At 40.1% G+C, this 14,044-nt stretch overlaps 1 protein-coding gene and 1 long non-coding RNA gene across 3 annotated transcripts in view; one reads left to right on the forward strand and one right to left on the reverse strand.

Annotated features, from left to right (window-relative positions):
- Mmp2 (Matrix metalloproteinase 2) overlaps positions 1-14,044 on the reverse strand; it is a 141,289-nt gene that overhangs the window by 32,990 nt on the left and 94,255 nt on the right. For both annotated transcript variants that reach the window (XM_070671353.1, XM_070671354.1), the window contains exon 5: positions 11-157. In XM_070671353.1, coding sequence (XP_070527454.1) covers positions 11-157 — 147 coding nt within the window. The remainder of the gene's footprint in view (positions 1-10; positions 158-14,044) is intronic.
- Positions 1-14,044, forward strand: part of LOC139111227 (uncharacterized) — a 72,743-nt gene that overhangs the window by 10,137 nt on the left and 48,562 nt on the right. The window lies entirely within an intron of this gene.

Consider the following 14,044-nt stretch of genomic DNA (forward strand, 5'->3'; position numbering starts at 1 on the left):
TTGAACTTACCGATGGAAATAGACGAGAATATCGGCGCGGTCGCTGTTAATCTCTTGAAAGGTGAGCTTCGAATTCCTAGCCCAAAGGTCGAGGGCTTTACTCAATTCCAGCCGTACTCCGCCCGTATTTAGACCGCTAGGCTGCTCGGATCTCAGACTGCAAGAAAAGAAAAAAAAGAAAATGAGAATAAACGAAGGGAATATTCCCGTGTGAGAAATTGAACGATCGATTCGGTAACGCTAAGAACAAACACAGCGACATAAGCGGTAAATATTTGCGCGCAGCTCGCCAAGACGATTTGCCGCCGCCGCGTCGATAAACGCTAAATAAACTTTCCTGATCGATTGCGCCCACATAGCCCAAGTATTTGCCTATTATTGATTATACATAGATAAGAGCGATAGAAATACGTCGTGCTCGCAATGTTTCGGGGTCGCGTCAATATAGAGTTCGCTCGATGATTATAATATAACGATCAGTCTGCTCGAAGCGGAGGTAATAATAAATATCTCGGCGGAATAAAATCCTTTCATTTTGTCGTTCTTGAATCATCTTATAAAAATGTAACGTACACAATGCACCGCATACTACGGATATAAATTACGTGTGCACGGTTGTATTCATAAATACGTCCCGGGAATAATTAAATCCTTTTAAAGGCGAAAGTCTTTGCTCGCACGGTATTGCGACTCTTCCCGTTTTGAGTCGCCTTCCGCGCAATTATGTTTTGCGTACAAGAAAACCGCTGTCTCGGCTTTCGGCGAGCTCCGACGCTATTTACACGAGGTTGCAAGTAAAACAGGTCTCAAGTTCTTCGGCGGTCGCGGGAGTTTGGCGCAACGGTAGATACGAAAAGTTTCCCCGCGACTTAGAGAGACGGATCATCTTTCTCCTTTCCTTTTTCCGTCACAGGCAGAATACTCCGGGCGCGCGAAATAACGCGGAGGGACTTCGGGCGCGAGTTAATAAAAAGCAACGATATAAATTAATTAAAACCGCCTCCCTCCGCCCCCCGTTCTCCCTCTGACTGCGTCTCGAAAGTCACGTCGTTACCGCCGACTTCTGTAGAATTGATGTCAAGATCTTCGGGATCTATAAAGCTTTGATGTACAGATGGAATTAATCAGTTTGCGCAATGCCGACTGCCATCGGGGGTTATTTCCACGGCAGCGATACTGCATAATTACGGCGCGCTCTCCGTACAGATATCTACTTACGCGTTACTCCAAGCGTCCCTTCTTTATTTATTCGATGCCTGTGTACGTGCAATGTAATGTATTTATATCAAATACACACGCTCACACACGCATAAATGTGTATATGTAATTAATGAAATATGCACGAACTTTGTGAGAACTCTAAATATTTAATCACGTTATTACGTATTCTCTAATTCGTTTCTGTATTTCTCTTTTCTCGCTTAAATTATTAACTTATTCTTAATAATATATTAAATCTCTTATTATTTAAAGTATTCAGCTTTATTTTTCACTAATTTTCCTTTACTCGCTCAATAAATCTATTTCCCGCCAAATATTTCACCTCGGTCGTAATTGAAATTATACAAAGCTGATTAAGAACGCAGATTTTTTATTCATCTTGTTACGTTACTCTCGCAATGTAATCCCTGCGCGTATTTATTTTTATTACTAATGATTTCGTCGTTTAGTTGACAAGCCGCTTCGTGGATTGTACGTCAGTGTTAGCTGTAATGATCCGTGCATTAACTCGCGTCCAACTTTTGATCAGCCAATCCGATTCGCGTCAATGTGCGATTTATAGACGGAAAACCGGCCGCGACAATTTACATTAATAATGACCGCCTGCGGGGGATATCGGAAATGGGAAAACGGGGCCCGGGAACGTCGACGATGATGACGATGATCACGGGTACACTGCCCGCGTACGCATCATCGCTCGGCATTTACGCGCCTGTTTTATTAAAACGACGTAGAGGCATTTCGCTTAATTAGGCGAGTCGATTTCGACGCTGATCGATGTATCGGAAACTTTCCAACGGGCGAGTCAACATTTCCAATGCACGGACTCGCGGCGCACTCCCGCAACTTCGCAGGGCAAGTTCTCGATCTCGGATAAAATGCGCGCGGCGAACTTTTGCCCGCGAGCGGCACTCGCGAACGTGTACATCCACACACACAGATAACAGCTCAAATGTAACTTGCGCGTCTAGAAACGTCGAAGTTCGCATTTCGGGATATACATACAAAATAGTTACCGTCGTGCATTTCGGATACGCTCTAAATTTTAACGTTAGATTTCCGCGTGCGCGGGGAAGGAGGAGAAAAGGGGGAGGGGAAGGAATATGTTTCGAAGTTGAGCCCCTGTGATTTTCAGGTCTCACCTCCGCGAAGCTCTCGCGGTTTTCGGTGCGCTTCGGAAAGTTTCGCAAATTCCATTGTAATTTTATCCCGCATAATAAGCGCCCGTTAGCGTTAGTTACGATCCGTCGCGGGCGGCTGAGAGGGAGATTTTATCTTTCACGCGCTAGATTACAGATTGCTATTTTAGATACGTTAACGGCGCGAAATGCGTTATCCCGAGCCCGTGACGCGTAATGCGCGACACGTGAGATGGACGTAGGCAAGCAAGCCCGCGGTGATGGAAGAATATATTTCTCGCTGTGAATTCGCGATCGATCACGAACACCGTCGTGCCCCGAAGTGGATCGTCTCTCGTTGAAGTGTATACGCGGGCTACCGTCGCCTCGCGCAATCCAGCGCAACGCGTTTTCGTAATAAAATACACGGCGGAATAATAAGAACACGTTTGAAAGAATCGAGAAATATCGAGCGTAACAAAGACATAATTGCGCACGGGTCGGGTAAACGGAGGAAAATCGCGTTGCCTAGATAAGCATAGTGCGTGGATGTTTTAAAATAATATTCGCAATATTTTCCTTTGATACGCAAATTGTAATAAATACAGACGAACCGACGCGAAGAGCTGAGCGGCAATGTAGGAGCCTTGGGTCTCTAAATGCGCTTTTGTAGTACTACGTTTGACATTTTGGTTATTTTTGCACCCTCCTTACTTTTTATTCTTTCGAAAATCCCTCCTTTGATATTCATACCTAAAGAAGTTGACGAGGAAAAAATATGTCTCTTTCATTAATTAAATTCGTTTGTCACTTTGTTGGCTGGAAAAAAGGTGAAATTATGTTGCACATCGCGGTCGGTTAATAATATGTTACAAATGAAGAGCAAATCTCGTATCTACTGAACAAAATGAAGAAAAAGGAATCAGTCTCGCGCGAGAGCGCGAGCAATTTAGCGCCCGTTAGACAACCGACGGAGATTAATGGGCGAATAGGCGTCCAGACAAATAGGTAAATTGATAGTTACGGCTCGCCTCGGATAAAATGGGCCAGGCGTTCGTTTAGTTTAAAACGAGCAAGTATATTTCGCTCGGGCGTGCGAGTTTTCTCAATGCCCGTTCTAATTTAACGCTCATCTACGTGTCAATGATCCCCGCGCCGGCACGAGGTCGAAAGACAGACGAGACGTGATAGTAATCATTCGCGCCTCGGCTTTCGTCAAAAGAAATTCCGCGCAGCAGGTCGCGAGAGAAAAATTCCCCTCGAGGGCGGAAGCAAGAAATGACGTGCACGTCGAAATGTCCAGCCGCAAAGAATAACGTAGAGGATTAAGAAACAAAGCAAGAGAATTAAAAAAAAAAAAAATTTTTTTAAAAAACAAACAAAAATCTGCAAGAAACGAGAACAAATGTAAATGGCAATTTCAGGCGAAGTCGCTCGAACGCGCGCGAACGTACAGTAATAATAGGATAGTCGTCGCGAATCTCCCTCGATTTCTTAGTGACCTAATTAAACCCGCGGCGCAAAAGCCATCACGTTTCACTTGACATTTAACAGATCATTTGTCGATGCATCCGCAATTAGCCCGCACGAAACAATTTGCTTCGTGCGGCTTCGTGCCGCGTGCATTCAGGCGCATCTAATTTCGCGAGAGTAACCGCATCCGCGTAGGCCATTAATAACGCGCCTTCAGCATCGTCTCGTATTTATTACGCGGCCAATCGGTAATGAACATTGCGCAGCGAAAGAGATACGCCGTGATAAATGTACGCGCCGCGCCGAGAGAACGCCGTCGGCGTGACACAAAATTACACGCATTTAAAAACGCGTTTACTTTATTAATGGGTCACGATCAGAGGGGGAAAGGGAGTGAAGGGGAGACAACGTTCGACTGAATTATCTTGACGCCCATGCAACCCGCTCGTCGCTTTGCGGGGATTATCCTCTAAAAAATCGATCGTATATTTCATCAAACTGATCGCCAAATTTCCGTACAATCAAAGCGCGCAGTCTGTTGAATATAATCCCACCGATTACCATAAGTGTGCACGAAAAAAAGAAAAAAAAGGGGGGAGAGGGAGTCTCGTTTAAGTTTTAATCCGTATTAAAATAAATCTCCATCTTGCGAAATACTTTGTTAGTTTAGGAAAAAAATATAATCACCCCTTTTTCAACTTTAAAAAAATTTTTAATTAAAAAAAAGAATAGAATAAAATTAAAAAAAAATTGAAGTAGAATGAGAAGAAACAATCGCAGATATTTATCAAATCTGAAATATGCATCGTTTTAATCTTCTTCCTACAACGTTGAGTTTCAAATATGCACAGATTGCGCGTTTATATATTTCTTATTGAATTGTTTTACATTCTCGTTAAATTCGATGCATTTGGAATTCTATTTCGCTGATAAATTTGTAAAATTTCAATGTTTTACGAGGGAAAGAGCGTCGCGTTGCATACGAAACGACTCAAGTAATTGAAGAAGGCAGTGTGGTAGGTAGAAGAGAACGCGATGCAAATTCTGCGGCGACAATAAGCCACCAAGAGCAACGTAAATTTAGTAAACTTCGGCCGTGTAACGTCTCCTCCTCCCGTGTATAAGCGTCCCTCGTGAGTGTTTTGCTTCCAAACTTTGATGAATGGACTTTACGACGTCGTGTTCACTGCCTCCGCCATTATATTAATATACTGTCTTTTAGCAACTTTAATAATAATCACGCGTGACATTTAGGACTGCCTCTTCTACCGTGATAAAATAATAAATATAAATTTGCAATTTTAACTTTTTCAAAGATGCATTATTAGATTTAATATTTTAACATTAACAGAATTGAAAAAAAAAGAAAATTTGTAAAGAGAGCGGAATCGAAAAGAGTAGACTGCATCATGACAATATTATTTTAATAATTAATAAGCTGGGAAAAAAAAGTTCAACGTTTTAATAATATATTTAAAATATTCAATAATCGCTATAAATTTTAATATTTATAATAGCTTATTGTATGAAGTAAAAATCCTTTAGAAAAAAATTTTACATTAGAACTGTTGCACTATTTTAAAAAAATTTGCTCGAAAATCTATTTTACGATAGCACTAGACAAGTATTTTTTTTACACTTCCCTAAAAGTTCTTTATTTTTATGATCACTGCATAACGTGTAAAAAAATCAATTCTTAAAAGGAGGCGGATCCCATAAAAATAGGAAATTTTTTATCGTAACGGTAGGCGAATTTTTGAGCGGAAAATGCGGCCCAGATCGCTTGTAATCGTCCCAGCTGCACCATTCGCAATTTTCACAAGTACATAAATTCCGCCGAGGAGAGACACGACGCCATCGCTGACATATAACCGTAACTTCAATGCGATTTATTCTCAAGAAAGATACGAGCCTATTCGATACTCGGACTTATGTCTCGTAAATAAAAATGGGCTTTTAAGACCGTTTAAAATCTTTATCGAAATATGATCTCATGTTCACAGAGATTAGAACAAAATTAATGAAAATCAGACTTTTTATAAAAAAAAATACAAAAAAAGAAAAAAAAAGAAAAGAAATACAACTATATAAAGTGTAAAAAATTCGTCTTGAGAAAACTTCGCCATTAAATACTTAATTCCGCAATTGTAAATAACACGAGCGGGCAGTTTTATTGTAAAGAATAATCTTTCAGTGGGGAAGATTATATTCGCGAAGCAGGAAGCTAAAAGAATTGTGAACTGAATTAACTCGCGCGACAATAAGAAGTCGGCGGTGAAACGAATAAACCGTAAAATGAAACAATAGATCATCCGAGAATATTAATTTTCCACTTTCAACTCTATTTCACCAGTTCCCCGTCCTCTCGGCGCTTTTACATTTGGTCGATATAACACTCGAGTAATGCATAGACGCGAACGAACGTGGAAAAGCGGACGGATGCTCGAGACAATCTTTTTTTCCCCGCTCTCTCTTTTTTTTTTTTTTTAATAAAAGTGTGTCGACAGTATGTCGTGCGAGTAATCCGACAAGTTAATTAATTAACAAGTTAATTAGCGAGAACGTATCTACTGATTCCCACGACAGACCGCACCGTACCGATTTATTCTGGATCTATTTAACGAGAAATTAAAAATTCGACATTCATTATTCGTGCGAGAGACGCGAGTGCGTCATAATTAGAAATATTTGATATCATCCGGATGAATATTTTTGACCGCTACTTAATACGACTGTTAAATCTCACTCGAACGTCTTTATACAAATTAAGTTTTATTCGTCGCCGCAGATGTAAAAAAAAAAAAATAATAATTAAAGATTTTCGTATTCTTTTTCATAAGATAAATTATATCAGGAAAAGCGGTAATGTACGTGGATGAATACCGGATGACTATGCTAAAAATATATTGCCCTGTATTTAAAGCGAAAGGGTCAGGCGAAAAATATAAGCGGCGGACATTATGTCAGGTGAAATTAATAACGGAGAACATTTTTCATCAGTAAATGCAAAAATCTTTTGTTCCGCGATATTATTAAGCGCTAATGAAATTAAGGCGCGGAAGAAAGAGCAGCGTAGATATGAAAAAATACTACGCCGTGCGTGTATCGATGCGCGGGCATAGTTCGAAACAAAGATAAACGAGGCTCGGTGGAGGCTGGGGGGGTGTAGTAGGTGCGAAATGGCGGCGCAAAAATACGCGTAATTAGCTGCCATTAGATTGCATTCATCGACACTTTCGATTATCACGGTTCTTCGAGCAGACATGTTCGACCGATCCCGAATAAAGCGCCTGTATCAATGCGCGGCTAATTAGTACGCGTACACGCACCGCAACACACGTATTAATTTTCAATAGCACAGCCGAGCTGTAACACTCGATTCTCCCATTCGGCGCCGCAACAATTGTTGTTATAAAGCAACGTCAATGTCTCGCAGTTGATGATTACTGGCAGAAAATAATAAGAATTGAGGTATCGGTTGCGCGTTTCGAACGCAATGCCCGTCAAACGCCGTGTGATAATAATAAAAAAAAGAAAAAAAAAAAGACAAGGAGAGCTTAATTATCGTTGATCAAAAGCAACAATTTAAAATAAATCAAACGCGAATGTAAACGATTCCGAAAAAAAATTAGATTCTTTACTTAAATTTATTTAAACGTATCTGAATTATGTTAAGTTCATTTTTGATTATTTCAAATCCGTGCGAATTCATTAACTTTTCCGTTCTCCCCCCTCGATCTTTATTCTATATTTTTATTTCTTTTTTTCTCGCGCAAATAATCGAGGGAAAACATTTTTCACGAATTAAAAACGCGGTCCTCGTACACTGTCTCTTCCGGCGTCGAGGATGATATTGTTTTAAGTCTTCGCGATCATGCATGCGACAGGTTGAAGCACCATCGTTCGATTTCAAAGTGGATCCCTAGCTCTCTTCTCCCTTCTCCATTCGATATTCGCGCAATTGCCACCGCGGAGTGTCCCACGAATCGTCCGGACCAGGTGACAGCCGCGATATTGGCGGTGACAAGCACTCCACGACGGTCGATAACAAACATTTCCGTGGAAAAGTTAACTCCTTTATTCGAGATACGCGCGTTGGAAATTCAAGAGCTACGTTAAAGAAGTCCCGGGCGTCGTACAGATTACGCGACTCGTCCCAATTTTCTCAACGTCGATACTTGGAGCAAAAAGGCGGGTGATGCCATTGCGAGGCAATCGAGCGAGATGCGAGCGAGAATGGACTCGAAATTTTCGCGTATAATCCGGCACACGTCGAATTGAAACGGGAGGGAAACGGAAATATAATAAAAACTGAAAAATATATAAATAGCGGATGAAAAATTATGACGGCGCGATACAATACGTTGATTAACGCATCGTTGAGCGATCGCGTACGGCAATACAGTCCAGCACTCGACTATAGGCGCTGACTATAGGTACTCGATTCGTCTCCTATTTTCACGGGTGCTCGTGGATCGCGGTTGTCGAAAGGCTCTCTTTCTCGCGCGACGCAAATTTGCGAACGACAGATCGAAGTGGTCAAGTATCGCGCTGATATCGAAGAGCAATTGACGGCTCGGAGGAGTTCATAAATCAGGCGGCCGAGAGAGGCGTAAATCTCTCAAGAGAAATAAAACGAGATCGAGATAACAGGAGATAACGACAGGTGCCACGAGCGGGTTTGAGGGCCTCTGACAATGATTGCGATCCTATTCAGCGTATTCTCGAAGAGTCATGAATGCATAGAGAGACAAATAGAGAGAGATTATATGTGTATATGTATAGTCATGTCCCGCCTAAACTGTCTCGCGATCACTCCGTCAATAATCTCGTTCACGGCCCGAGTGTGTGCCACTGTCAGCGCTTATTGACACGCTTTTCCATCGCGAATGCATTGCGGATGACGGGCCCGAAGAGCCTCGGTCCGAGTTTGAGTCTCGACGCGATTTCACATCTCGTTGTTTAATTATTTTGCAAGAAAATAAAATTGTCGACACGCGCGGCTATTTTCAATTCAAACGCGCGTTTACACCGCTTTTTCTTTTTGCGAAAAATAAGTCTTTGGAATCGACGAGAAGGATTTAAATTTGCAGAGCCATCCTTTGATCTCGCAATCAATTTCGAAAAACTTTGTCCAAATGTTACGTGTCGTGGGAAATTTTCCGGTGTCGCGGTCGGTGAAGCCCTTCCATTCATATCGGCGTCAGCGATGTCGATTCAACGAGGGTCGATCCAATTATCCCGAGACAATATTAGGAGGATCCTCCTTCACCTCCTTCTCCTCTCCCCGGCTGCATATTGCAATTGTGCAGATAATAATCGCGAGCATGGGCTGTTTCCGCAACAACGTACTCGAATTAATTAGTATGTGCGAGTATAAAATGGGACCGTTACCTGTTCACGCATCGAACGTAAAACCATTGGCGGTATTTGTTTTCCCTTTTTTCTTTTTTTAATTTCCTTTTTTTTTTTTTTTTGCTGTTAGTTTGCTCGTTCGTTCGGACTCAGTGTGCGTCAAAAATTTTAACTGCCGTTTATATGTGCCGCGCAGGGATTTACCTAAGCCTTCACGATCAGCCGCATCAATCTTCCACGTCGACGATGCGATTACAGTCGCGTATTAGTCAAGTTGCATCGATTCGAAGCTCCGCCGGACTCCTCGCGTTGTAAAAATGAATTTCCAAGTTACATCACGTTTGCAAACTTCTCAAAATTTTCGCGGCACGCGCGGTAACATATATTTCTCAATGGTACGAACTTAAGAGAAAATAACGATTAAAAAATAAATATAACACCTCCGGCTCGTAGACCATTAGACGCATCTCGTAATTAATCCACGGCTGGTAATTTTCATCCGTAATTTCTGAACCGCGGAAACATCGCCAAAGGGTAACGTCGCCGAGCGAGAAGTGAGTACCTCAATCAGTTTCAAAGTCAATGAGGCAGCTTATTTCAATGCTAATTCGATCCACCTTTAACTTGACGTGTTTTTGGTAGAATTTCGATAGCAAAGTACGTTAGTAGTAACTATTTGGGTAGTTGTTCGACGGGAACTGCTGCAGAGAGTTAATTAGTAGAGATCCTGCGGGACAAAGCTCGTCGTACAAAAGCGCGTCAAATCGAATCGAGTCGTTCGTCACGTCGAATCGGATCGGGTCCTCGAATTGCTCGGGGCGGAACGAAAACCTATCGTTATTTCGGTACGGCGGTTTGTAGGCACTCCCGTGGCGCAGTATGTCGTGGTTAACATTGATTCTATGTTCATCACGTTATGCCATGATAGAAGGACGAATGTTTAACATGCGCGAAATAGAGAAACCCAGTCGATTCCGCCGTGAAACTACACTCGGTTATTTGCGTTCAACGAAAGAGCGACATTTATTCCTTGAATCTCGCGACGGTTTCTCGAGGTGAAAAAATATCGTTAAATTTTATAATCCTTTTTAGAAAATTTATATTTAACTGCGACTGTGTAGAATTAAAATTAGAATTGTATACGTATCGATCTCTGCGCATTTGTATTATTGAAACTGCACGTCACAGAGCATTGAATACGAAATAGGTACGTCCTACGTTTTTACCTCGCGTCATACGTTTCAATTAAAATTCTGATGAAAGATTTATTGGACTGGAAGTTATACAGAAATAATTCCTCGTACTTTAATTCGAAATTTATAAAGACCTCCACTTTTTGCATACAAATAGGTTTACAAAGGGAGCAAAGAAATGCATTTCTAAGAAAGTCTGGTATCTCAAAGCTCAGTTTATCAATTTAATCAAATGGACGATTGTATTTATTCGTAGATAAATACATGGAACGATTCTATCTTTTCATTAATCAGATCAAAATTCAATATCATTGACGTTTTATAGCTTCGTTAAATTAATCCGCAAGATCGGCGGAAAATTCGAACATGTCCATAACACGTGATTTAGTCCTTTCCATTATCTTTTGTCAGCATCTTTTGAGGAAAATTGTCGTTCCTTCGACCGAGTAAAACGTTTGTAATCGAAAGAAGTAAACCTTTCACCACAGTAGCTTGCAGTATTTTTCCCGGTATACGAGGGAGATAATCCGCAAAAGCAAAAGATTCTTAACATTTCTCTTAGTTAAAAAATAAAATAACTTGAATAAATACGAAATAAGTCCTTCACGAGTGCATTAAACGTTGAATAAAATGTCAGAAGAGATTATTTTATTTTATTAAAATAGTATATCGAGAAAAAAAAAAATTACAAAATAACATATACTTTAATTTTTATGACTTTTTAATTAAAAAGAGTATTTGTAAGATTACGTTAAAAATGCAATATCTCATTCAGCGAAACAGCGCATTCACAGGATACTCGGACTTGATAAACTTCTTTGCGAACAACTTTCAGCTCGACGGGATGAAAATAAAAGTTTTATATATGTGTATATATTTTATATATATATATATATGTATATAAAACTTCATGAATTATCCGAGCAATAAATTAAGAAATCTCTTCTGTGTTGCTACTTTCATCGATAACTCGATCGACTAATGTTCTTTCCTAACCGGAAAGGAGATACTGAACTTTTACGATTAGCCGACGTTTTCTGAACGAGAGTTGCCGGGAAAACGAGAATTTTATGAAAAGTAATTCAAAGATGTTTTCCCTAAGGAAACCACCCGAGGACTTGAAATAAAATAAGTTAAATACATCTCGAGTGCGACGTGTATTTAAAAATAGGAAATAAATATAAAGAGAAAATTTCCCGCAATTTAAAGCAACTAACGACATTAAATACGGCTTCGTTATCGCAAATAGGAGTGTTACAGACATTATACATTTTAATTGAGAACTTCAGAGGATCAAAAAAATAAAAAAAAAAACATGACGATTGTTTAAATCAGTTGTAGTATTTATAAACAATATATCTACGAATTGTAATTAATTAAATAGTACCATTTTAAACTTCAAATAAAAAAATAATTTATTTTTCAAACCCCACCGAAAATAGATACATAAATATACCAAAAGATATTCTTCTTTTCATACTTTCATACGGAAATATAATATACCGCTGAGTGATAAGGGAATGAAATATTCTGTAGAAATACTAAAGGTGTGTTCCGAGAGATCGTGCTTTGCGTTTTTGCAAGTTCTCGAACACATTTCAGTGGAGCTTTACGAGTAAGAGAAAGAGAGAGAAAGAGAGGAGAATTGCATGTGCGATAAAAAAAATAAAAAAAAATAAAAGAAAAAAACGAGAGAACGGTAGGTCTTATCGGCAGGCCGGGAAAAAGAACGTAGAAATAAAATAAAGGATGAGAAGGGGAGGGGGAGAAAAAAAATGGCCTGGATGTACGGGGTAAGTTGAAAGAGATGAGTTTCTAGAGTTTGCGAATGAGGTAATAAAATATTCCTGCAAGAAGTTCAGATTCTTTTCAAGGACTTTGGTGGTCGCGAACAATATCTTACGAGAAAGTTGATCTCCGTGGATAAGAGAAAAGGAAAAGAAAAAGACCACGTACCGAATAGTAATCGGCGAGAGAAACGTGTTGAGCCCGTAAAACTTATTTCTGCAATCGACGATACAATTGCGTACAATTAGCGCTCAATAAACTATTTAAGAAAAGAAAGAAGATTAACCGGAGCACGAATTAGTACGATCAATATGCCGAGTTAAATCGATTCGTTTACTTTTAATTTTGTTCTTTTAATACATATTAAAACAGGATCCGTCGCGGAGGCGCGTTTTGAAGTATCTCTTTATTTTCCGCGGCCGCGCTCTTCTCAGCGGAGAAGGAAATTTGCTTCGCGAATTTTTCCGCGTATTACGTTGAAGCCTAAAATTCTTTTCTCGCGCCGAGAAGACAAACGAGTCCGGTGGGGATCGTTAAACGCATTGCGAAAAACCTGGGCCGCGCCACCCGCTTTTCCTTACCTTCCCGCGCGATGTTTTGTCTCGCGAGTGCAAACATCGCGTCTCTAAACAGATAAATTGCTGACAAGAGACGGAGTCGAAGTGGAAGACAACGCACATCACGTATCGATCGTGCGCCTTCGCATTGCACGTCGTAAAATAGAAAAGCTCCGGGACTTCTCGAGAACTCCGGAGCATCATAAAAAGGAAGGGCAGTAAATGCGGCATTACCACAAAACCATGTTTTTTGCCTTCAAAGCGGCTCTGCATAGCCAATGACGTTCATAAACATCTTCAAGTCGCATGATTACATTTACGTTCAACGAAAAGAATGTACCTTCCACGATTTCTCTTCCTCTCTTTAATGAAAAACAATTCTCTGGGAAATTATTATTATTATTTTCTTTTTTATTCATATATTTTTTTCTCTCTCTCTCTCTTTCTCGATTAAACTACCCGCTGGCGAATAAAGCTTTTCCTCGACGAGTCTGTCTATGGTAAATAAAAGATATATTGATTGTTGGTCTCCAACAAGAGACGGTATTTTAAAATTGCACGTTCGTTGTTTCATTTGCGCAAACTATTTCGAAAACTTTTTAAAAGATATACGTCGATTAGTATGTTAATTGTTGCTTTTCGAAATCGGACGATTCGGAATGGAATTGTCGAAGTCCCAAAGTTCATAATTCATCGGTGAGAATAAAAATTTCATTGCAGGCAACAAAGCGAAAATTTATAATAGAGTAAGCGCGAAAATTATTCAAAGAACAGTCATCTCGTATTTCTTCTCCTGTCGAAGATCGAAAGAATTATGAGGTAACGAAAATTGTTCGGATAAGTTCGGGAAAAATTTTTCGTACCCGGTATTATACGACGCCCCGTGGAAATGAGATTATGTAAATTCCTGTTACCTATTCGCGAATTCATCTCGCTCAAACAAGAGGGAAATGCCCACTATACGGAATTATCGGGCCTCGCGATATTAAACTCAAAATACAGAAGTGAACAGAGGCGTCGAGGTATCTCGAGATCAAGGATGCGTGCGTTACGCTTTTGAACTCCGAATTTAACGCGATTTTCTCAGCATTTGCGATATTTGCATATAATTTATATACTTCAGTAAACGATAAATAATGCCGAATCGAATACCGGATATTGAACCAAGCGCGAAAAATTTAACGGCTGTCATATGCAACTTCATCAATTTAAGACAAGACAAGCGTTCTTTACAAAAACGATAATCCGACGAATTACAATTTAATTAATCGCGAGAGATAAATACAAAAATGCTCAGGCGGTTCCGCTGGCGTACACGTAAATGCGGGTGTATGACGCG

This window comes from Cardiocondyla obscurior, linkage group LG23 (assembly GCF_019399895.1).
Source record: "Cardiocondyla obscurior isolate alpha-2009 linkage group LG23, Cobs3.1, whole genome shotgun sequence".
NCBI classification, from domain to species: domain Eukaryota; kingdom Metazoa; phylum Arthropoda; class Insecta; order Hymenoptera; family Formicidae; genus Cardiocondyla; species Cardiocondyla obscurior.